Source organism: Dermacentor variabilis, chromosome 3 (genome assembly GCF_050947875.1).
Source record: "Dermacentor variabilis isolate Ectoservices chromosome 3, ASM5094787v1, whole genome shotgun sequence".
NCBI classification, from domain to species: domain Eukaryota; kingdom Metazoa; phylum Arthropoda; class Arachnida; order Ixodida; family Ixodidae; genus Dermacentor; species Dermacentor variabilis.
Window position 1 is genome coordinate 201516410 of NC_134570.1, and position 24831 is coordinate 201541240.

The window sequence follows — 24831 nt, forward strand, 5'->3', positions numbered from 1 at the left end:
CAAAAAATATTACCACGCATGTGTTAATATTCTCGCGCCATCGGTCGTGCGAACTTGTTCAGCAAAAAATATAACCACGCATGTGTTAATTCTCTCATAAACTGTTGCGTCTCTGTGCAACAGCCACGACTCTCCAGCAGCACAACCATTTGGAATAGAAGTACTCACTTGCATCGGCCCCTCACCTTCGAGACTTCAAAAGGGCTCTTCAAAAGCTGCATTCCAACGGAAACGGCCATTCGATCATTTTACAGCGTAAATGTCTTAGGCTAGTTGCCAGCATTCCGTGATATGCGTAAGCAAAAAGAATGGCGGCGTCTGTATAGATTAAATAGCTTAAGCAAAAGGCACAATCGCATCACCGTATGTGTCCCGGCCGCGTTTGAGGCCAGATGGGTCAAAACCGGTGATGGATGATGGCTTGGTGCATTGCGATCTACGCAAACAACGACAGCGCAGTCGCGGCATCTTACCGACGACGAGCGACAGCCTTGCCGTGGAATGCGCCGACGAGTGCGCCGCACAGACAGGGGACGTTCTGCCCACCACATAAGTTCATCCCGGAACGTCGAAGAAGGACCCCGAAGGTTTTATGGTCGACACATTTTGGTGAATCCTCTCGGTGGGCCCCATTCCCATCGTCATTGTGGGTGACTTCAACGTCGACGTGTCTCGTCCCGACGAAAAATGGTTCGGGGCGTTTCTCTTGGAAATGTTCGGGCTTCAATGCTACACAAAGACCAATGTCTCCCCAACGCGCCATCGGTCGTGCGTCAACCTACATACCATTCGCTAAGAATATCTCCAGTGTCGTTACTAACTCCATGGCCTTGTATCACAGCGACGATAAAGTCATAATTACTGTGGTCACGGGATAAACTAAAATACAAATACACATACCAACGTGCATATCTCTGTTATATTGTTTTGTTGCTCTATTTTGTTTTCTTTATAGTTATATGCAGTTCCCATGGTCGCCCACTTTCAGACGGTGGAATGGCTCTCAGTATGTATTAGTGAATTCTGCAGTTGAATACGATCTTAATAGCAAATACCATTCGATTAGACTATATGATTTACATTATTTGGCCTACTGGCACGTTGAAGGAGATTGCCAGACAAGCCACGCAGATGACATTGGTAAAGATTTGCCGGACCCCTCATTAATTCTCAGCACATAGACAATATATTTTCCCGAACACTGCTATTCATATTAGCGTCCAATAAGGGCATTAACTCCGTTCTCTGAAAGTGGATTGGTTCACCTGGGGCTGGTGCAGCTTTTAAAGAAAACACGCTTATTCTGGCCGAAAATTTCACTTTTCAGATCAGTGCACTGTAGAATAGTTGATATTTTTTGCTTACATACATGCAATGGGTATACATGTCTATGTACCCTTAGATTTACTTACAAGTGCATTGATCATCTGCATTTCTTCGCGCCACGCAGTTAATAAGCCTGATTTATTTCACCATAATAATGTTTACTATCATTATTGACACTGATCAATATTCTAGCAACAAGAAGCATGCGTAAAATGAAAAGATATGAATGAAAATTTCTTAGGTAGCTTCATTTGCAGATAGGCGGCTTCTGCGGCAAAAGATACGTGTTACATTTAAAAAGCATTGCTAAAAATAGCAGTTTCTTTGCTAAAACTACATGTGGAACCAGACGACTAGAGTCGCGGGTGCGCCAAAGCAAGTAAAATTATAAAGAAATTGCTGCACAGACTATCTGCAAGAAAAACTGGGCGTCTGCCGGCGTCCGCCAGCGTCCGCGCTACGAACGCGCGCTCGCCAGCAGACGATGCACTTGGCAACGACAGCAAAATTGTAGACGTAATGTTGTATAAGCCATGCCTCAAATATTTATACGTAGCAAAAAGGTGACAACAGAAATTTGCAGTTGGAATAAAGTACTATTATAGGAGCGTACGCGCGCAATCAGCCTCAGCAACCACTACGAAATTACGGTGAATATGCCATCTCTGTCCCAATCCACTTCGCTCGCAGCACCCTCGCACAATTTGTAGCTATCTACGAATTTGTTGTCTCAATCGGTGGTTCGCTTTTAGGTCGAAACTGCGACTTTTTCCCTAATGCGCAAGCTGGGTTTTCATGTTATGCTCAGCGTTGTGTATGTGTGGCTACGACAGGGTGGCTGGCTTGTTTGGGACTCAGCTAGTTTATGCTCATGAGACGTTATGGAATTGCCTGCATTCACTGAACAGGAAAGGATGAAGACCGCATTTGGTGTGAGCTACCAGTGCGCGTAATACGATTCATGGAGAAGGGTATCTTAGAAGTAACTCTAAATTCACTGCGAAACCGAAACCCACAATCCTTATCTGTTAATGCTAGCGCTGCGCCGGATTTCTTCGGGTAAACGCCATTATCCCTTCGGATATGCAGAGGAGACAAAAAAATTGACACAGGAAGAATAATACTATTGTTGGCGAAAGTACTTTCAACAACAAGTGACAATCACAATCAACGTCTGCTTTAGAGTCAAAGAAAACAAGTAAGTACAAATCGTACGGAAGATGGCAATGGAGAACAGGTCGTAAATTTACAGGTAGACACCGACGCAATGCTGGTCTTGATGCCATGCAATGCATCTTTGTTAGGTAGCTGGTTACAAAGCGTCGTTTATTTTTTTTTTGTTTACAGAATACTTCAGGCCGACATGGGTGGCCCTGACAGGAGTGGATTTCTTTAGAAAGTATTGCTATGAAATAAAAACATTCTAAGGAGAGAAGAAATAATAAACAAATAAATGTGATAAGAAAACGATCGATGTACAGTACAAGGAATTCTGTAAAATGAAGTCAGAATTTTTGTGGAAAAAGTAATAGTAAGAAAGATTTGCAAAAAGGATCCAACCATATCAAGCTGAACGCAGCGACGATAGGAACATCCTTTTTGACGCGCTGGCTAGCATGCGTTAAAGCACGCGTGCACGTACTTTTACTACAAATATAGTTTTGCTATGTCACATTGTACATTATTGTACAGAAATACATCGGCTGGCAGATAGTTCCATTCATTCATAGCTCTTGGAAAAAAGCAAAAGAGCGCAGCTAACGCGCTTGAATATAGGGGTTCGATTGCCGGAGTGATGATTCCTGGTAGGTCTGGCTGACAGAGTTTGGAGATCAGATGAATCATCAACTTGTAACTCAAGCTTCCAGAGACGGAAAACCAATTTTGGGCGTGCTACCTTTATTCGTGATTCCTTGGTTCCATAAATAAATGGGAATCATAACGTGTCCAGCAATTAAATATTAAGCGGACGGCAAGTCTCTTTATGTGCTCTAGTTTGTTAATGTTTATTTTTCTGTTCCAAAAGGTTACCGCATAAACCAACACGTTTGTGTATGGCAAAAAAACTGTGTGTGACCTTCGAGCGCATGTATATAGCCTGGAGTATAGAAGGACGGAACCTCCACAGCGAACTTCGCCCGTCAGAAAGCAAACAGTAGCACAGAGCACAATGTTCGCTGGTTTGTTGTACATATTCATCCCAGCTGCAGTACAAATCGGTCTAGGCGAACCTGTCATTTGTCTATGAAGATTCATATTGCTGCTTAGCGATACTTTGCAAGTAGGGACCACAGCACCCAGATGCGCATTTCCGCCGCAAAGCATTTCATTAGCACAAACTTGTTGCGCTCGATTATACACATGATGTGCATGACGACGAAGGAATCACGACAATGGAACGACCATGACGTCATGAAGGTAGCAATATGATTATGCAAAGATACAATGAAATTATCAGGGCATGACGCTAATGGAATGACGACACTGGAATCACTACGGCAAAATGACTGCCATGGAACCACTATCACGGCATGATGACGACTGCCTGACAGTCATAGACTAACGACGCTGCAGGGTCGGTGTCGGTAAGCTGACGAAGGCTAGACAAACATGGAGTGACAACGGTGGAGTAGTGACGACGTTGTGATGACGACCGCGGGAAGGTCCTCAAATGACGACACATTATTAAAGACGTTGGTATGACAACGAGCCTACGATAATGACAGAGTGCCGACAACGCGATGACGGCGCTAACTTGGCGACACTGGTATCGCGACAATGGGTTGACGACGCTTCCGGGAGGACAACGGTATGACGATGGCTGTGTAATGGCGATGGCATGAAGTCAACGTAATGCCCATGCTAAGACGATGCCATCAAGACGACGATTGCGGAATGAAAACCGATCTAGAATGACAATGACGGCATGACGACGATGGCCGAACGATAAAGATTTCATGAGGACGGGATTATGACCGTGGAACTATAGCTAGGAAATGACGACTATGGAATGAGTACGAAAACATGACGACACCCGCCGCGGTTGCTCAGTGGCTATGGTGTTGGGCTGCTGAGCACGAGGTCGCGGGATTGAATCCCGGCCATGGCGGCCGCATTTCGATGGGGGCGAAATGCGAAAACACCCGTGTACTTAGATTTAGGTGCACGTTAAAGATCCGCAGGTGGTCTAAATTTCCGGAGTCCTCCACTACGGCGTGCCTCATAATCAGAAAGTTATTTTGGCACGTAAAACCTCATAATTTTTTTAAAATATGACGACGACCCAGAGTCGACGACGCGGTGATGACATTGACGCGACAGTCTTATAATGAGGACGACCACCTGATTCTGACGAAAGCATGACAACGGGACGAAGACGGTGGCGTGATGACGACGATCTGACTGAGCGAAAACGGCGTAGAGATGACGATGATATGACAACGAATGAATGATCACAATGGCATGAAAAGGATAAATTAACGATGGCATGACAACCAACCCGCTTTAGTGTTGGCACCCACGTCTGCGCTCCTGTGCATCACTTGCGGCTGCGGACTGCATTGATTCGATCTATATTCAGTGTTTGCGCTGTGTACGATGCAGCTCAGTTGTGATGCCTTACTTCCCATAATATCCGTTGGTTGTTTTCACTACGCCCAGCACTGTGGGCCACCTCAGATCGCATGATATAGAATGTTCGCTACCGCCGACAATGGTATGACGATGCTGCTTCAGCGACAGAAGTAAGACGACGATGGTGTAAAGACTGGATGACGACCATGGGTTGACAATCCTAGAGTGACTACAGCCCCGTTTACAAGAATTCGACAATGGCGCATTGCATTTCGAAGCGCATTTGAGAAAGGCGATGCGACGCCGTTTACATGTAGCACATTAACTCTCGCGAGAACGTAGTGCCGGATGACGTAGTGTAGAATGGTGACGTATAAGGAAAGTGCAGCCGACTTCCGGTGTAACTGGTGTGTGGTAGTGGGCCTAACGCACATTGGTGGCTTAGGGCCGAGAAATAGTTTTGCGTAGAGCACGCTGCGGCGAGCGAAGTTGCCGTGAGGGACGCCATTTTGATTCTGCTGCGGGCGTTGCTGTCTCGCAGCTTCACCAGCGCGGCAGTTCCGCAGCTAATTCCTTCCCATAATTCCTAATGTGACGAGCCTGCGTTCACATGCTCCGCGAGACTCGACTCGCGCCCGTATATTTACCCTCGACTGGCGCATTAATGCGATGCGCCTTCCTAGCGCATTACCACTCTTTAGATGAATGCGATGCGCTAGAAATGCGATGTGATGCGACACTGTCGCATTCATATAAACGCGGCTTACGATGGTATGAAGAAGACGGCGTGACGACAGTGGGATTCCGACATAAGCCTGATAATTATGGTATGATGACAGTGGAGCGACAACGTTAGCGTGAGGACAACGTGATTCCGTCACTGGAAATTAGTAAAACGATGGTGTTACGACGACAATGATGTGACAAATGCAACGATTAATAAGGGATGACAATGGCGCCGCGACGATAAATGCGTGATGAGAATGGGATGACGAATATGAAATCACTTCAAGAAATGTCGGCGATATAGTGACCCCGAAAGTTATGATGGATACCTTGTGATGACTGCGTGACAACAATGACACGTTCAGAATGGAGTGATGACAGTGGACCGATAGCAACAACATGAGTACGACAGCTCGAACATAGCGGCTTGATGACGACGATGCGACACGACAGCAACAGAGGGAAATCGGCGAAAAGATGACGATGACATGGCAACGAAAAATGATCACAAAGGCATGAAGACGATGAAATGACGACTGAATGACGAAGACATGACAGCGACGACGCTTTGTTGTTGTAGCTCACAGGTGTGCTCACGTGCACAACGTGCTGCCACGGGCCGCCTTATTTCACACTATATCTGGTGTTGGCGCTACGTCTGGTACGAGATAATTGGTGCGCCTGAAATGACACAATGTCCGGCGTCGGTTCGCGATATGTCCGGTTCCGTGGGCCTCGTTACTTCCTGCTATATACGGTGTTGCTTTGCGCTATGTCCGTTACCGGCCAATCGGTTCACCTGACGCAACTTTAATCGGGCCCCTTTACATAGGTCTGGAGCCTGGGTCGAGCTAATTTACTCTACTCTATACTCTGTGTTTGGTTGCATTGCATGTGATATTGTGGGCCGCCCTAATTGGCATTATAATGGGTATTCATTTGCGCTATATACGGTACCAGTCTATTGCGAACGACTTTGGACAGTGGCCAGCAGCGATGACCATGGAACAACAACGATGTCGTGTCCACATTACTTTTCTTATCAGTTACGTATTCGGCAAGACAGGAACCAGCAGAAGTACTGCGGGAAGGTCTATGAAAGGGGGGCAAAAAAGCTTTGCTTTAAAACAGGAATTGAACCCCCTGGACATTCCTCTGCATATAAAGGAACTAAAGGAAACTGCCGCCGTCAGGGCGATGCTCCTCCTGATTGCACCGAAAACAGGTATAGCACAATAATTCCCACAGCTGCGCGTAAACAATGTTTTTCTCCAACGGCGCACCTGTGTGTGTGAGGCCAGTTCCGTGTACTGCGCTGCAGAATCATTCGTTCCACAAGAATGGCCATCTCTTGCACTGTGATTTAATGTCACGTATCGCGAATTCAATTGTCATGACTATTTTAACGTGAGTAAGATTGAGGCGAGGCTAACAAAATAGCGACAACATAAAATCAGTCTGAAGGAAACACTGCAAGAGAAAGAGCAAGATGTATCGAGTGTTACATAGGCAGGGTAATTTCCTCTCAAATTTTAATGATATAGTAAAGGCAGTATAGGACTTCTATACGTACATATAGAGCATCTCGAGCAGCCATGCAACCTCCATTAGATGCGGTTATGATAAAAAGGATACAGAAGTTCCATATGTAGCAAGTGAGAAGGTTAGAATGGCATTGCAACTTATTTTGCAGGCAAAAGTGGCAATAGAAGGTGATACAACAGATTATTTCAAAAACAAAGGGAGTATTAAACTTGAAAAGCTTACAACATAATGCGCACTGCCTACGACTTGCGGTGAACCAAAGAGTTAGATAGTTAGTGGCTGAGGAGTTCTATAGAGATTTATACAGTACCAGTGGCACCCACGACGATAATGGAAGGGAAAATAGTCTAGAGGTATTCGAAATCCCACAGGTAACGCCGGAAGAAGTAAAAAAAGCCCTGGGAGATATGCAAAGGGGGAAGGCCGCTGGGAAGGATCAGATAACAGCAGATTTGCTGATGGATTGTGGGCAGATTGTTCTAGAGAAACTGGCCACCCTGTATACGCAATGCCTCATGACCTCGAGCGTACCGGAATCTTGGAAGAACGCTAACCTAATCCTAATCCATAAGAAAGGGGGCGCCAAAGACTTGAAAAATTATAGACCGATCAGCATACTGTCCGTTGCCTACAAACTATTTACTAAGGTAAACGCAAATAGAATCAGGAACACCTTAGACTTCTGTCTAACAAAGGACCAGGCAGGATTCCGTAAAGGCTACTCAACCATAGACCATATTCACACTATCAATCAGGTGATAGAGAAATGTGCAGAATATAACCAACCTTTATATATAGCTTTCATTGATTACGAGAAAGCGTTTGATTCTGTCGAAACCTCAGCAGTCATGGAGGCATTGCGGAATCAGGGTGTAGACGAGCCGTATGTAAAAATACTGAAAGATATCTATAGCGGCTCCACAGCCACCATAGTCCTCCATAAAGAAAGCAACGAAAACCCAATAAAGAAAAGCGTCAGGCAGGGAGATACGATCTCTCCAATGCTTTTCACAGCCTGTTTACAGGAGGTATTTAGAGACTTGGATTGGGAAGAATTGGGGATAAAAGTTAATGGAGAATACCTTAGTAACTTGCGATTCGCTGATATTGCCTTGCTTAGTAACTCAGGAGACAAATTGCAATGCATGCTCACTGACCTGGAGAGACAAAGCAGAAGAGTGGGTCTAAAAATTAATCTGCAGAAAACTAAAGTAATGTTTAACAGTCTCGGAAGAGAACAGCAATTTACAATAGGTAGCGAGGCACTGGAAGTGGTAAGGGAAAACATCTACTTAGGGCAGGTACTGACGGCGGATCCGGATCATGAGACGGAAATAATCACAAGGATAAGAATGGGCTGGGGTTCGTTTGGCAGGTATTCTCAGATAATGAACAGCAGGTTGTCATTATCCCTCAAGAGAAAAGTGTATAATACCTGTGTCTTACCATTACTCACCTACGGGGCAGAAACCTGGAGGCTTACGAAAAGGTTCTACTCAAATTGAGGACGACGCAATGAGCTATGGAAAGAAGAATGATAGGCGTAACGTTAAGGGATAAGAAAAGGGCAGATTGGGTGAGGGAACAAGCGCGAGTTAATGACATCTTAGTTGAAATCAAGAAAAAGAAATGGGCATGGGCAGGACACGTAATGAGGAGGGCAGATAACCGATGGTCATTAAGGGTTACGGACTGGATTCCAAGGGAAGGGAAGCGTAGCAGGGGGCGGCAGAAAGTTAGGTGGGTGGAGGAGATTAAGAAGTTTGCAGGGACCGCATGGCCACAATTAGTACATGACCGGGGTTGTTGGAGAAGTATGGGAGAGGCCTTTGCCCTGCAGTTGGCGTAACCAGGCTGATGATGATGATGATGATGAAAGAGTTAGATAGAGAGAGAGAGACCACTTATTAGGATGAAGAGGACGCGCCTTCAACAAGCCCTGGGCGTGGGTGGAGTCCTCAGTTCAGTAACCTATGAGGAGCGGCTGCCCAGAGCGCTCTCACGACCAGATCGAGCTGGTCCCGGGAGTTGATGCTAGACAGCGAGGTTTCCCACTGTTGTGTTGAAGAATTCCAACATTTCTCTAGCTTATTAAAAGCTCTATCTACGAGAATAAAAGAATTATAAGCCCTTTAGCGTGTTTCCAATATTGTGCAAAATAATCGCCAAGGTAATTTTCAATGAGTCAGGGGGACGATTGACTTCAATCAACAAAGGCTGGCTTCAGAAACGGGTATCCTACAGGGCTCACTTCCATGTCATGGTAGCTAGCCGGTATACTTACACTGGCTAAGCTCCTATCTTTCCTTCCCTTCTTTTGCATTCTCTTTCTCTCCATGTCGTAAATCAGATAATTGATATATCTGCCGTGGGAAATCAACCTTTTATATGGCTTTCCTAGATTACGAAGAAACATTTGATCTAATAAGATAGCAGCAGTCGTGGGGTTATGTAATCGAAAAGTACAGCCATGCTGGAAAAAACCTCACACATCGATTTAAAAAATATCCATAAGGATTCCACAGCTACACTACATCGCTACAGCAAATGCGGAAAACCACCCAAAAGGGTCACGCAAGCATGTCCAACTATGCTACTCAGTGAATGCTTAGAAGTATTCAAGGCTATTCTATTGAGAAGAACTCGGAGTGAGAGTCAACAGCGATTAGCTAAGCAACCTAGGTGTGCCTGATGAAATTGTGAAGTTCAGCAACGCAGGGGGACGAATTTAGAAAAATTATGGAGCTTAGCTGTGAAAGTGTAAATTTATTGTTCAAGATTATTATTCAGAAGACAAATGCGATGTTCTATACCCTGGAAAGAAAACAACAATTTATAATCTGCAGTGAACCTCTAGAATCTGTGGAAGCTTGAGTACGTAAATTTTTCACAGACGGATCTGGTCCTCGGAGGAAAATTTACACAAGAATAAAAATGGGTTGCAGCGTATTCATGGATGGATACTTGACTAAACAGGAGGCAGTCCATTAGCACAAGCCTGTAAGGGAACTCCTTTTACAAAATACGAGAAATTAGTTGAACGTCGGGCAACAATACGGCATGATATATTTGTACACGATAAGGTTAGGCCGAATTGATTACAAAAATATTAGCTAAATAACTAATCACAAAGTAATTAAGTAACTTTAAAAACGTATGGACTTGAGGTTGTTGTTATTGCTGCATTACATGGAAACCGCGCAAAAGAAACGACACAAGAAATAGGGACAGGAGGCGCGCTATTACCAACAATAGCTTTTATTTTTGCTATCACAAATATTGCGCATACCAGGAGAGGGAGGGGGATAAAATATGCGCATGCGTCCTACGCCATACAGGACAGGCAATTTCTCATTTGCGGCGATAATTATTGTCCATGTCGGTGAGTGCAACTGATGATGAAGAAACGCATGCAGGCGCTATGGAATGCATGACGAACGCCTCATATATTTCCCGAGCATGGGTATCGCGGTAGTTGCGCGTGATACGAGTCTGGTGGAAGTCAGGTATGTATCTACAGTGGGCCCCATGGAGCGTCAAATTGCTGCCGGTCTTGGCTCCATGTTTACTGGCATGTTCACGCAAGCGGTCGTTTATGCAGCGGCTGGTCTGCAGGATGTAGACGCCACCATTCGACGTAGGCACCTTTTACACCATTTCTGCCTTGCAGGGTACAAAGCGAGTGGCATATTCTTTTTCCGCAGGTGGGTTTCTTTAAGCTAGAGGCATTCAGTCGCCTGCAGATGGAACCGAGTTTAATGGGGGCCGAGTATGCAACTCTCACTCGCTCCCCCGAAACAGGTTTCTGCATCCTGTGGGAGGCGCGGGCAGCTAGAGCATAACAGCCACTTTTGCCCGGTTGATCTCTGGCAGGGCGTTCTTTTGACCATCAGGACTCCCGTAAAATTACTTCTACTAGCCGTGAATGAATTGCTCTGTGCTTCTCCTGGGCGTTTACAACATTGCTTTCATCAAGAGCTGCAGGTTGAGTCAAAAGCCACAGAGTTTCTATGGAGCACCTTCTCACCACACTACACAATACACCAGCGCCCGGCCTAAGACCAACCGTTCAAAAGATTAATGGCACTGTTATTTCAGCAAACTTCGAACAGGTTTTGGGATTACGACCTAAGTTTTCTGTTGCCCCCAAACTAAACAAAACAGAGCTTTCTTCTCTTGTCAATGCCACGGCCAGTAATGCAGCGCCAACTGAAAGCGTTCGTGTCGTTCATAGATGCGTTGGTGCAATCATGGCTAGATTAGCAGGCATTTGGCGCCAGTGCATGTCCAAATGTGTCATGTGGTTTCGCGAGGAAGCTACTTGAGATGGAAACTGCAGGAGGGTTTTTTGTCTTTGTATGCAATGTTTACCGCAGAAATAGCGGCAGTGTTCTACTTAGCAATTGCGCCAGGCAGAGGGCTTCCAGTCAGCCCAGACGAAGAAGGCCTTAAAGATGTGCGAACAGGCTAGCCTCTCGAAGCAGGGAGTTATGCTCTATAGCTCCAACGAGCTTTGCCTGCGCGTGTTCTTCCCTCTCAAAACGCACAGAGGTTTGTTCTTTCCAGGTTATTTTTCTCGGAGTTGGCACTTGGTTGTTTGGGAGCTTGTTGCAGAAAGGCCTGTCTTTTCTCAACGTCAGTGGCCCATTCTTTGTACGAACACCATCAGCGGCGCCGCAGTCTTTAGACGAGCCTTGCACACCGGGAGTGCACACATTTTCGGCGGACATCAAACCCTTTTATTTTTCTCGGGCTCAGGCCACCCCCATTGATGCCGTGCAAGAAAGGATTGAAGGGTACAGAGCCGTACGTTTCCTCAACGCCGTCTTCACCAGTGTTACCAGGTTTTTGGACATTTTGTTCTTCTATCCCAGCTCCACGGTCCTCAGACAAAACGAGCCGTTCTACGTAGAAAAAATGGGCGCATGCAGTGGGTGATGCATCACGCCGATATCAAGCGACCTTCATTTAGCGTGCTACGACAGGCGCTTGCAAGATTATTTAAGCGTGACCGGGTGGGTAAAGGTATTTCGTTGTGTCGATGACTACCTTGCCGTAGTCAGCAAATAAGTTCGACCAGATTTTCTGCAGTTTCCACACAAGCTTGTTCCGACTTTCCTTCACCAAGGAACTGCCTCAAGGTAACCAATTTCGCTTTCTCGGCCTCACGCTTCACTTCGGCTACAGACATACCAGCTGGACCTATGCCCCGCCCCCGCAAAAGAAACGCACCTTTCTCCCCTCACCAGTTGAAGGTTGTGAACCGCGCTGTCGCACTACCCGTCGTGAGGAATGCCTTAGGTCATTCCTGTCCTCATCAACTCGCTCTCACTTTCCCTCATCAAGTTGATAGACTAAGGGAGGGAAGTTTTCGAGAGCAATTCCTGTCGGGCTGGCAGAAGTAATTTTACGAGAATCCCATTTGCCCAAAAAGAAAGCTGAACCAGGGGTCGACAGGGCAGAATTGGCCGGGATCCTCTCTCTCTACCTTCACGGCGTCTCCCTCAGCAAGAAAGGGCTGCTGCACGCGATGGAGTGGAAGTGGTATATTCGGCGCCCGTTAAACTGGGTTGTATCTGCAGGCGAGTGAGTGCCTCTCGCTTAGAGAAACTTCCCTGCTGAAAAAAAATCATTCAACTCGTTTCGTCCCCTGCAAGGAAGAAGTGGTGTATGAGGTTCCTACATCTTGTAGTGACCTGTACAACGGGCAGACGAGCCGTTGTTATACAACCGCCTGCGTGAACATGCCAACAACCGTGTAGCAAATAGCGGTAGCGGTTTGGCGATGCATTAATTGCGTCCAGTGCGTGTGCAGGCCTCACTTCCACGAGACGCGTATCGCCCGCAGCTATTGCAATCTGTGACAATCTTTGAGGCATTTGTAGTGTATTCCATATGGCCTGCATGTGTTAGTTCACCATCATCTCTATCAATCGGCAAAGTGATTAACTATATTTATGAAAACAGGTAATTCGCTGTCTTAAATAGGTTAGGACGCATGCAGGTGTTTCGCTCCCTCGCTGTTTTTCCTGGTATGCAAATATACTTATGCTCGCGAAAATAAACGCAGGTTGCTAGTAGTCTGCACTGGTCCTGTCCGTCTTTCTTGTGTGATTTTTATCGCGAAGTTTCCACGTAATCGTAATCAAGTAACGTAGGGTACAAGGATAAGAATAAGCGAAAAATTACCGCCCAAGCACTCCATACAGATGTAACGAAGGAAGCTGAAATGTATGGTTCCGGTGTTCATCACAGGACTAATCCCAACGGTTGATTAGACGACGGCTTGGTAGGCTCTGCGCGAACCCTGGCATCATACAAGATGTAGACGTGCTCGGCAAGGTACGCTGCAGTGACCATAGGATGGTAGGAACTCGAATTAGCCTAGACTTGAGGAGGGAACGGAAGAAACTGGTACACAAGAAGCCAATCAATGAGTTAGCGGTAAGAGGGAAACTAGAGGAATTCCGGATCAAGCTACAGAACAGGTATTCGGCTTTAACTCAGGAAGAGGACCTTAGTGTTGAAGCAATGAACGACTATCTCATGGGCATCATTAAGGAGTGCGCAATAGAAGTCGGTGGTAACGCCGTTAGAGAGGAAACCAGTAAGCTATCGCAGGAGACGAAAGATCTGATCAAGAAACGCCAATGTATGAAAGCCTCGAACCCTACAGCTAGAATAGAACTGGCAGAACTTTCTAAGTTAATCAACAAGCGTAAGACAGCGGACATCAGGAACTATAATATGGATAGAATTGAACAGGCTCTCAGGAACGGAGGAAGCCTAAAAACAGTGAAGAAGAAACTAGGAGTAGGCAAGAATCAGATGTGTGCGTTAAGAGACAAAGCCGCCAATATCGTTACTAATATGGATGAGATAGTTCAAGTAGCTGAGGAGTTCTATAGAGATTTATACAGTACCAGTGGCACCCACGACGATAGTGGAAGAGAGAACAGCCTAGAGGAATTCGAAATCCCACAGGTAACGCCAGAAGAAGTAAAGAAAGCCTTAGGAGCTATGCAAAGGGGGAAGGCAGCTGGGGAGGATCAGGTAACAGCAGATTTGTTGAAGGATGGTGGTCAGATTGTTCTAGAGAAACTGGCCACCCTGTATACGGAATGCCTCATAACCTCGAGCGTACCGGAATCTTGGAAGAACGCTAACATAATCCTAATCCATAAGAAAGGGGACGCCAAAGACTTGAAAAATTATAGACCGATCAGCTTACTGTCCGTTGCCTACAAAGTATTTACTAAGGTGATCGCAAATAGAATCAGGAACACCTTAGACTTCTGTCAAGCAAAGGACCAGGCAGGATTCCGTAAAGGCTACTCAACAATAGACCATATTCACACTATCAATCAAGTGATAGAGAAATGTGCAGAATATAACCAACCCTTATATATAGCTTTCATTGATTACGAGAAAGCGTTTGATTCAGTCACCGTAGTCCTCCACAAAGAAAGCAACAAAATCCCTATAAAGAAAGGCGTCAGACAGAGAGATACGATATCTCCAATGCTATTCACAGCATGCTTAGAGGAGGTATTCAGAAGCCGGGAGTGGGAAGAATTGGGGATAAAAGTTGATGGAGAATACCTTAGCAACTTGCGATTCGCTGATGATATTGCCTTGCTTAGTAACTCAGGAGACCAATTGCAATGCATGCTCACTGACCTGGAGAGGCAAAGCAGAAGGGTGGGTCTGAAAATTAATCTGCAGAAAACTAAAGTATTGTTTAACAGTCTCGGAAGAGAACAGCAGTTTACGATAGGTAGCGAAGCACTGGAAGTGGTAAGGGAATACATCTACTTAGGGCAGGTAGTGACCACGGATCCGGATCATGAGACTGAAATAACCAGAAGAATAAGAATGGGCTGGGGTGCGTTTGGCAGGCATTCTCAAATCATGAACAGCAGGTTGCCACTATCCCTCAAAAGGAAAGTGTATAACAGCTGTGTGTTACCAGTACTCACATATGGGGCAGAAACCTGGAGGCTTACGAAAAGGGTTCTGCTGAAATTGAAGACGACGCAACGAGCTATGGAAAGAAGAATGATGGGTGTGACGTTAAGGGATAAGAAAAGAGCAGCTTGGGTGAGGCAACAAACGCGGGTAAACGACATCTTAGTTGAAATCAAGAAAAAGAAATGGGCATGGGCCGGACATGTAGTGAGGAGGGAAGATAACCGATGGTCACTAAGGGTTACGGACTGGATTCCAAGGGAAGGGATGCGTAGCAGGGGGCGGCAGAAGGTTAGGTGGGCGGATGACATTAAGACGTTTGCAGGGACAACATGGCCACAATTAGTACATGACCGGGGTAGTTGGAGAAGTATGGGAGAGGCCTTTGCCCTGCAGTGGGCGTAACTAGGCTGATGATGATGATGATGATGGTAGGCTGCCGTATCTCGGTACGCAGTTGATTCTTGCGCTCGGCTGCACCAGCCTGCTTTTTTTGCCGGGCTTCAGCATCGGCACGGTGTAGACCAGCTCATTCCCGGTTCTGCTCGCGGCGTTGCTGATCGAAAGCTGCCCGCTCCTCAGGAGTACGTATGACGCGTGGCGTACCCATTTCAGAGCCGGAGAGAAACTGCTGCGCGCTCGCTCAGCTGCGACGGAGAGAAACGACGTCACCACTGACACCGCCAATTGCGCGCCTCACTTTTTCTCTTCTTATTTCGCGCATGCGCATAGGGTAGCGCCGGAGGAGTTTTTGGCTTTCAGGCGACAAACGGACGGACGCACGAATTAGCTAGCCATATACATCTTCGCTGTAAAACTAAAGATATTGTTACAGAAGAATGAGAGAAGAGAGAGGAAGAAGGAGTTCGGAGACACTGGCTGCTGCGTATTGTTGGTGGTCAGCCATCTTAGCTATTCTGACTCATCATGTATATATATTGTAAATATAGTTTTTACATTCTCGCAACATCCCCGTAACAATACAATCACTAGTACCAGTGAAAAAGATTAGATTATACATACGAGCTTGGTTGGGTTGGAATTCCGTTGATTAGCTGATTGAACGGATCGTTAAGGCATAGGGCAGGTCCGGGAGCTTAAGGTTATCGTTGGAAAGGAAGTGTACAATCACGCATTCTACCGGCACTAACATACGGGGCGGAAACTTGGAGCATATTAAGAAAGCTTGAGAAGATGTTCAGGATCGTGGAACGAGCCATGTAACGACAAATGTTACGTATATTGTTAAAAAAGACAGCGGCTGGGATTGGAGAGCAAGCGGGGGTACCCGGTAACCTATTTGACTATAGCAAGTAAAAAGAAAGCTGGGCAGGCTATGTCGTGCTTAGGGAGATAACCAGTGCTCTGTTGGGGCTGTGGAATCCGTGCCGAGGGCAGGGAAGCGCAGCCGATGACGGTGGCCGGTTAGGTGGTGGGATGAAATGAACTTGCAGGCACAATTTGGAATCGGCTAGCGCGAGGTAGCGGCAATAGTCCGTGTTTCTTGGCACGCGAACGCCAGAAGCGACAGCGCAATTACTTGTGGGAAATGTCCGTACGCGGCCGCAGAGAAGGACTTCGCACTTTCGCTATCCGCCTGCACGGTACGAGCACACTTAAGCAGCAATATTTGAAGATAATTTCGCAAGATGGCCACGTTACTGCTTAATTCAAACAAGAACGTCTTGTTTGTTGTTTAGCTGCGACTGTATCTCGCTCTTCGCGATGCTAGCCGTCTAGCGTTCCCGCACACTGCCTTTATTTTTTATTTGACAGCTGAGCTGGGAATTACGTTACATTACCATTCATTTATTTAGTGCACACACCCTTCCCCTCTCAAAAGCCTGGTGATGGCCAGTATTGAAAATTAGCCATAAGGAAGAGTTTGCAGATTTAATAGTATATACTCAGCAGCATGTTCCACAGTTGTAATGGTAAGTGTGGGGTAGACTTCGTTTAAGGTCGAAATTCTTGATTGTTTCGCTTTCACAAGTTATTGTTATTTGGCTTTTTGATGGGACATGATAGAAGCGGAATTCTCTGCATAGTTTCTCGCACAACTTTTTTAAAGAATAATAAACAGGATTCATTTAGATTCGTGTTTCTTGTGCGGTAATGTCAAGCACACCATTTCATAAATGTCTAGCGTCACGTATGAAAGCGAAAATGTAACTTTCTTTATTTGCTCCGCGATGTTGCGGAAGTGTTCTGATGAAGCATATCGCTTAGCTACGATCGGTGGCTTAATGTCTGAACCATGCTACGAATAGCAAGTGTGCCGAAACGCAAGCAGAACTGGCTAATAACTTTTTTATTTGTCGTGCCGGCAAATAGATTGACTTACGAAGAGATTGCCAACATGAAACGGCCACCTAATTCACTTGTCGCCAGCATGCTCAAATTAAAACAATATAGCGAGCTACAACCCAGTTTTGGTGGATCGCGACACAGGAACACAATATTGGGTGTAGCCTGGGCGATAAATTCAATTATAGTACAATGCTTTCTCGTGAAAACGACTGGGAGTATGCGCGAAATTTCTTTTTTCTCCCCTCAGACTTTTTATTTATTTATATATATTTTTTACCACTAAGAATGCGTGAGCGCCATACCTAGGAGCAACCAACCGGCGAGTACCCTAGCTACTTGTAGAAACTCACACGTATATGCGCTTGTCTGGTCAGACCACTATGGCAGCAGAGGAGGCACCTTTTCTTTTAGGAAGCCACAGTCTCTGTTTACGCGACGTTCGACAACATTGTATTCTGGACGAAGCTTCAAACGATGGACGCGATATGTTTACGGCGAGGCTTATCTCCCCGCAAAATGCCGGCAGCTCGGTAACAACTGCGTAGAGCTCGTCACTCCTTATTTCTTGCATAGATATGTAAATGCAGTTGTTGCTGGCATGTGTACTTATGTCGTGAACAACGCCAAGAAATACGCGGTACCTGCTTCTCTCTCCATTTTCTATATTTTTTTTTGCTAACTCTCAAAGCGCCAACGTGGCAAACGGGCGGCGGACGCCCGGTTGAGCCTGCTCACTCCAAGTACACTTTTTCCCAATAATGCACCGCACGCCCGCAGGGCACTGTGGGATTGCTCGAAAAAGTTATAGTGGAGATCGCTTGGAGAGCCTTTCGTCCTGGCAGTGGACTTGAAGAAGAAGAAGAAGAAGAAGAAGATGATGATGATCGTGACCGCCGTTTTGAACACTAAATATTCGTATGCGAATGTCTGTTGCCTAAAAAATCAGCAAATTTTCCCACCTCCATAATCAAGCCGAGTCTCTCAGGCGAGAAGCCTGGCCGTAGCTTGAGTTTTAAAATAGGGAAAATTTGGATACTTCAACGTTAAATTGCAGAGTAGTCGTGAAGAAAGATTAAGAATCACGAGCTTTTGTTTTTGTTCTTTGTAACTTTGTGCAATAAAGTATTATTATTATTATTATTATTATTATTATTATTATTATTATTATTATTATTATTATTATTATTATTATTATTATTATTATTATTATTATTATTATTATTATTATTAGCAATTGTTGTCCTTGTGCGCCTCACCCTGAGTAGGACTGGTCGCAGCTTAGGGATGTAGTTGAGATATAAATTTCTGGGGCTCAAGAATACGTGTCTTAATTTTTTTCGGATCAAGGAAGCTAAGATTCTGCAATTTTCGGACGTTTATTTTGGGCTTTATCAATCACACTGCACTACGAAATAAAAGCGAACGCATGTAATTAACTTCGGCGCTATTACGGTCACTGGCAGAGTCTCTTTCGCAGATTCGGTGGCCCGCGCTGTTTTAGCGCCCGTTGCTGGCGCCACTTTTCCCACTGTCTTTAGGCTTCCGAAGGTGGCCGCAACCATCTTCCGTACGGAGAAAGCCTGCCAGCTGCGTCTACAGAGGCAAAGCGCAGTCAGGCTCGACAGTGCTCGCAAGGGCGCAATCGTCGAAAGCAACTCGACCGTGTTGTCCGTGAACATTGTTGAACAAGGTGATGTGTCGTCTCACTATGGGCAGGGAGCTTGAAATTACGTTCACTCAGTTGATACAGAGCCACATTCGAGGCGCCGTGCTTACAGGGCGAATATCATCCAATATAATTCGAATAGCGAACGGGCCCAAATATCGGCTCACTGAGCCTTAATTTGCTACAGGTACTGTTTTTTTTTTTGTTGCAGGTGGGTATTGTCGGTCGAACAGGAGCGGGCAAGTCTTCCCTCGTGCTCGCTCTACTGCGGATGCTCACACCTTCTCAAGGGCGAATTCTCATCGATGACGTCGATATCTCCGATGTGCCACTGAAGAGGCTCCGCAGCGCAATAACAGTAATACCGCAGGTATTGCCATATGACTGTAATAACATAAGGCGGTAATGTTATGTTCTTGATGTCTGTCGCTCTTCATTTTCATTCATCTTAGATCGTCAGACATCGAAGTTCTAAGAACTGAGGAAGCGTCTTTACTGAATATATAGTAATAAAATAAAGCCACCTTTTTGCGTATTTGACAACACTTCCGGCTTACAGGTTGAAAGGCCAGTAGAATGATACGTGCATATTTGTTACATGGTACGTGCATTAGAAGGAATGTCTGTTGTATATTCGCTTGGGCCTTTGTTGGCTTCCACCGCGCACTACTATTTACAATCAGACCAGGATACGGTTGCTATTCTAACTTTTCTGTCATGGCGTATTCTGATTTGTGCAGTTTCAAAACATTTGGTTCTTTGAAAATACTTGGAGGACGATTAAGCTTCGCGTTTAAGAGTAGAACCTCATAGCACTGACCGATCCCTGACTGCTCCTCACGCTTCTCCACAACTGCAGCTTCCGCAACCTAAATGTGAGCGGGAGGTGCTGGAGGCGAACGCTGTGCGCGAAGGCGAGTTGCCTGGTAGAAACGCGGCTTCTTGCGTGCGCCGATCACGGAGGTTGCGCGGAGCCAGGCCAAAAAAAAATGTTATCGTGTTCGTGTTTCTATTATTGCTTCTAGCCGCTTTCTCACCTACCCTGGTCACTGGGTGGTCATTGGTGAAATGAGTAGCGCATCGGGCTGCTGTTCTGAGGCAACAGGGTCCAAACCAGACAAAACATCAACAAGCATCGCTGAGTACGTCAATGTTACATACGTGCCGCTTTTGAACAAACCACTTTCACACCGACATAGGTAATTGTAAAGTGCCGGACTGGTTAGGTACCCCTGTTTGAAGAAACTCTTTACGCCCATTTAGAGCCCATAGTTTTGGTCACTCAGTCTGTGCTGGTGTTCAGTGAACCAGCTTGATGCAAGCTTGGAGGTCACTGGGCATGTGGAAGTAAGTCTGTGACACTTTTCAGTTAACGCCTCTGACGACTACCTTAGTAACTAGACATGTGCTACTGGGAATCTGCCCCTCTGTAATGACAAAGTTGATGCCCTCAAATATATCTGGTGCTGAACAGAATCGAACCCATGCTACAAGGGTTCCTCAAGGACAGCAACCCGACGCCTTAGCTGGCTGCGCCACAAATGCCCTAGATTTGTGCAGCTTTTGAATGAGACGTCTTTCAAGGAGCGCTTTAGAGAGCTGCGCCATGAATGCACTGGGTATTTGCCGCTCTTCAATGAACTTCTCCCCAACTTGAGTCGCGCAGTATGTGTCAGTGAGCGTGCGGCAAGCGAGGGAACGGTTCCCAACTTTCGCAGGCACCACCGCGTCCCGCTTTTCTTCTCGGATGCCACGCGCACACTTCTTCTTAGTGCCATCCCACGGCGCCTGGTGTCCAGCAAGAAGCGCGAGAGAGGAGCCTGGTTGCCGCATGACGTCTTTAACAGCGTTCGCGCGCACCGGTGTCCTGTGCATTTGCAACGGCGAGCGCAGGCTTCAAGGTGGCGGCCCTAGATGACACCAGATCTTCTTAGCGAAGCGCGAAAGAGAAGTCCCGCTGCAATACACGCGTCGTGCATAACTAGTTTGGACGGCAGTAATAGGTTATGTCGATGTGTTGATTCAGTAATAACGCTTTACCGTCGATAGTCATCGTGAGATGGGTTCTGCCGCAATTTGACGTTTGTTACAAGTACCATAGCCTTGCCTCTGCGGCAGAATATAATGGTTCGCTCGCCACATTTTGAGGTCTTAGTGCCTCTAAGTTGAAAGTAAGGAATTCTATCTTGGGTAGATTGGCAGATTAAAGCTTTTCAAAAATTTTGGTAGACACAGCAGCAGTACTAGTTTCTTACAAGAAGTCTCCTGAAGTGACCGATCTCAAATTGACTTTAGCTCTAGAATAAATGTGTAAAAATATAAAAAGACTGAAGACAGACGCTGCGCTCACATAATTTCCCTAGTTGAAGCTGCTGAAAGGAATCCCTGTTGTAGAGCCTGTAGTCCTTGTTAATTTTTTTAAAGGGAAGCGCGTCGGTGACGACAGTATGTACCGATAACATTGCCGCTTTCAGTTAGTAAGAGCCGTCGGACAAATGCAACGGTGGTAAGAGCCGTTGCAACAAATTAGTATGCATGAAATCGCACTACAGATGCGTTCGGTGTTGACGGTCATGTTCTCTTGGTGTCCTTGAGAACAAATTGACATATTTTGCATGTACTAGTGTAAGGTATTGCTGTCTCCTCGGAGGAAACATCATCATTTGTAACCGTGGTAATTAAGTAAGCTGCTGGGCCACCGATCGCATGCAATTCAAAGAAGTTGATACAAACTGACAACAATCGTTCTAATAGACCGTAAACAAACAAGCCAGTAAGGAAATGGAGACAGGGTTGATTGCTATATAATCATTTGGGTGCCACTTCAGTGCCACCAGGGGCACTCGTGGATCAAGTTGACTTACCGTGATTAATGGCAATAGGTCAGGCCGCGAACTCTGCTGAAACTGTTTGTGATGCCGATTACTTACAATTGTTCTCGGTCAGTATCTCTCGACAACCAATTTTCTGCCTTTTATGAAGCTGTCCATAGATTACTCTAGTGTTTCTATTTGTAATACCATTTTGCGATGTCGCGGTTTTCATGCGAATGAATAAGATTGCTGGAACTACTCGCCGTAGCCAGACCAATAGCGCTCAATCTATCCATTTATTTGAAATACCCGTGGCTTCAGGTAGGCAGCATCACACCGGCCATATTTAATGATGCGAATGTATGAGTTTGTTGGTAAATTCTAAAGAGCAAACCACTCTAAATACCAATACCAACCAAACACAGCGCCGTATACGTCATTTATTGTTAGTAATGTAGGATGAATGATGCATAACAAAAAAAAGGGAAAGAACATGCGATTTGAGAACTATTTGAGCTAGGAGATATCATACCAACAGAAACTTGCAAGCTCGCCAACAGCTATATTTTTAATCGCAGATTACAATCCAGGTATTAAAGAGGCCCTGAACCACTTTTCATCAAAGTCAATTCGCTTCAAGTCAAAATAGTCTGCTTCAGACGTACTTCGTAGCAAAAAGTGTTTCAGTGCGTTCAATAGAAGCGTAGTTATTGACATTCAAGGAACGCCTTCCACCGTATTCGCGGTGCGGACGTTCCTTCTTAGACGGCGTGCAGTGCGAAGGCTACGGCGGATCGGGCCGGTGCCCATAACGCTCCGCCTACTCTACGTCACCGTGGCGCGCCGTTCAAATATGAATGTTACGTGGTCGCCTCTACTTTTGATTTTGGTGCCTTGCAACAAACTCGGAGGCGATCACTGAACTATAGTGAACTTAGAATATTGGTATTCTAGTTGATTTTACGGTTTAGTTCACAGTGTCTCTACAGATGTCTCATATATATCCCTTTCCGTAGCTTCGCGGTGTTACAGTGCACGAGACAGCTACGCGCGGATACGTTTTCTCGCACCAAGAGGCATAGGTAGCACACTTCCATTCGCATTTATCTCGACAGCCATCGCTCAATTCCGACCGTCGAATCAAACGCCATCGTTATATACCCTCCTGCATCGGCAGTGAGCATTTCGAGTTGAACAAATATCAGCGTATACAAGAGATATATGTTTCGGGGGAAAGTATCGTTGACTCGACTGTCATTTTTAACAAATTTAACACCTTTTTCCCAACCGAGTTCACTCGGACGGTTTCGCATGCACTCTCACGATCATGTGTCAATGATAGCTCTGTGCCTGAAGTGGAGATAACTGAGGACGGTGAATACCTTTTGGAGTAGATACGCCGTATGGGTGGCCAAACATTTACATCATATTTTTGTCATGGCTTTATGCACTGCAGTAATTCCTAATGATTAGCGATTGGCAAAAATCATTCCGATGCATAAATCTGTCTCTACTCTTGAACTCAACAACCACAGGCCTGTTTCTTTAGCTAGTTCCGGCTGTAATTTATTCGAACACAATATCTTTGAGGCCGTTATTGAGGCAGGTTTGTATACCGCAACCAAACTAGTTGAAAGAAATGATGAAGTAATTAGTACGCTCAATATGAAAGGCCAAACAGACTGTATTTTTTAGAGTTTACGAAAGGATTTGATGTTGCTTATCATCAGGACTTACTAAAAAAACTACTAGCAATTGGCATTGAGCGGAAAGAAGTGGCATGTTTTGAATAATACTTAAGATATAGAAAAGACTTTGTTGCCATAAATTGCAGTGTCTTCGACAATTCGCATGTGCACTCGGGGTGTTCCACAAGGCTTGGACCCCGGGCCTCTCCTTTTTTGCTATATGTTTAATGATATTCATGTTAGCGTTGAACCACCATCCCGGATTAAACTATTTTCAGACGACTGTGTTGTATACATCGCCGTAAATAAATGAGATGACGGAATTACATTGAACATTGCTTTACATTGTATTGATGCCCTGTGTACAGTGTGGGGCTTCAGAAGAAACACTTCTAAAACAGCTTGCATTACGTCTAGCAACAAAAGAATTTCCCTTGGCTTAAATTACTCTATAGGCAACGATACCACAACGAGAAATGATAAAGTTAGATATTTAAGAGTCGCTCTTACGAGTAACCTTAATTGAGAACCGCATGTACAAAATATGTGTTGGCCCGCACTACAGACATTGTTTTTGAAAAGAAAACTGCGCAATATTCTTCTTGCCGTAAAACTTATTGTATACAAAACACTAGTACCACCAATATTGAGCACGCATCTGTTACTTTAGCCCTGTGGCAAGAATACACCATAAATAAAATCGAGAGATTACAGAGTTTCGGTTTGGCTTTTCATTATTCTGTTTACTCACATCACTCCAGTGTCAGTCACTTACATAATAGGGTCAACCTACCAAAATGTAAGCAGCGCTGAATCTTGTTTAGATCACCATTTATTTACCAATTTTATCACTGGAACGTTCAACTGTGACCGGAACGATATCTTCAGGATCCTTTTCAAACGATCATTTAGAGCGCATCGCAGTAAAACTAGTCGGCAACCAGTCAACCAAAATAATGTTCAGAAGTTCTCTCTACTTCATAATTTATTATTGGAATACGTTATCTGAGGAGGCAGTGAACTCCTTCTCGTTGGAATCATTTGTTCAATGCATTATTAATATCAGTTGTTGTTGAAAATTGAGTCTAATGGTGGAGCATACTGCGAGTTGAATTATGTTCTTTTGTACAAGCATTCATTTATGTCCAGCGTACTGCCATGTTTTTCACTTTTGTACGTATTATTGCTTTGCAACTATGCCATGTAATTGGCTTAA

The 24831-nt window shown here is 45.3% G+C and overlaps 1 protein-coding gene across 1 annotated transcript in view; it reads left to right on the top strand.

Moving 5' to 3' along the window:
* LOC142576593 (ATP-binding cassette sub-family C member 3-like) overlaps positions 1-24831 on the top strand; it is a 117943-nt gene that overhangs the window by 67496 nt on the left and 25616 nt on the right. The window contains exon 7 of the mRNA XM_075686788.1: positions 19326-19484. Coding sequence (XP_075542903.1) covers positions 19326-19484 — 159 coding nt within the window. The remainder of the gene's footprint in view (positions 1-19325; positions 19485-24831) is intronic.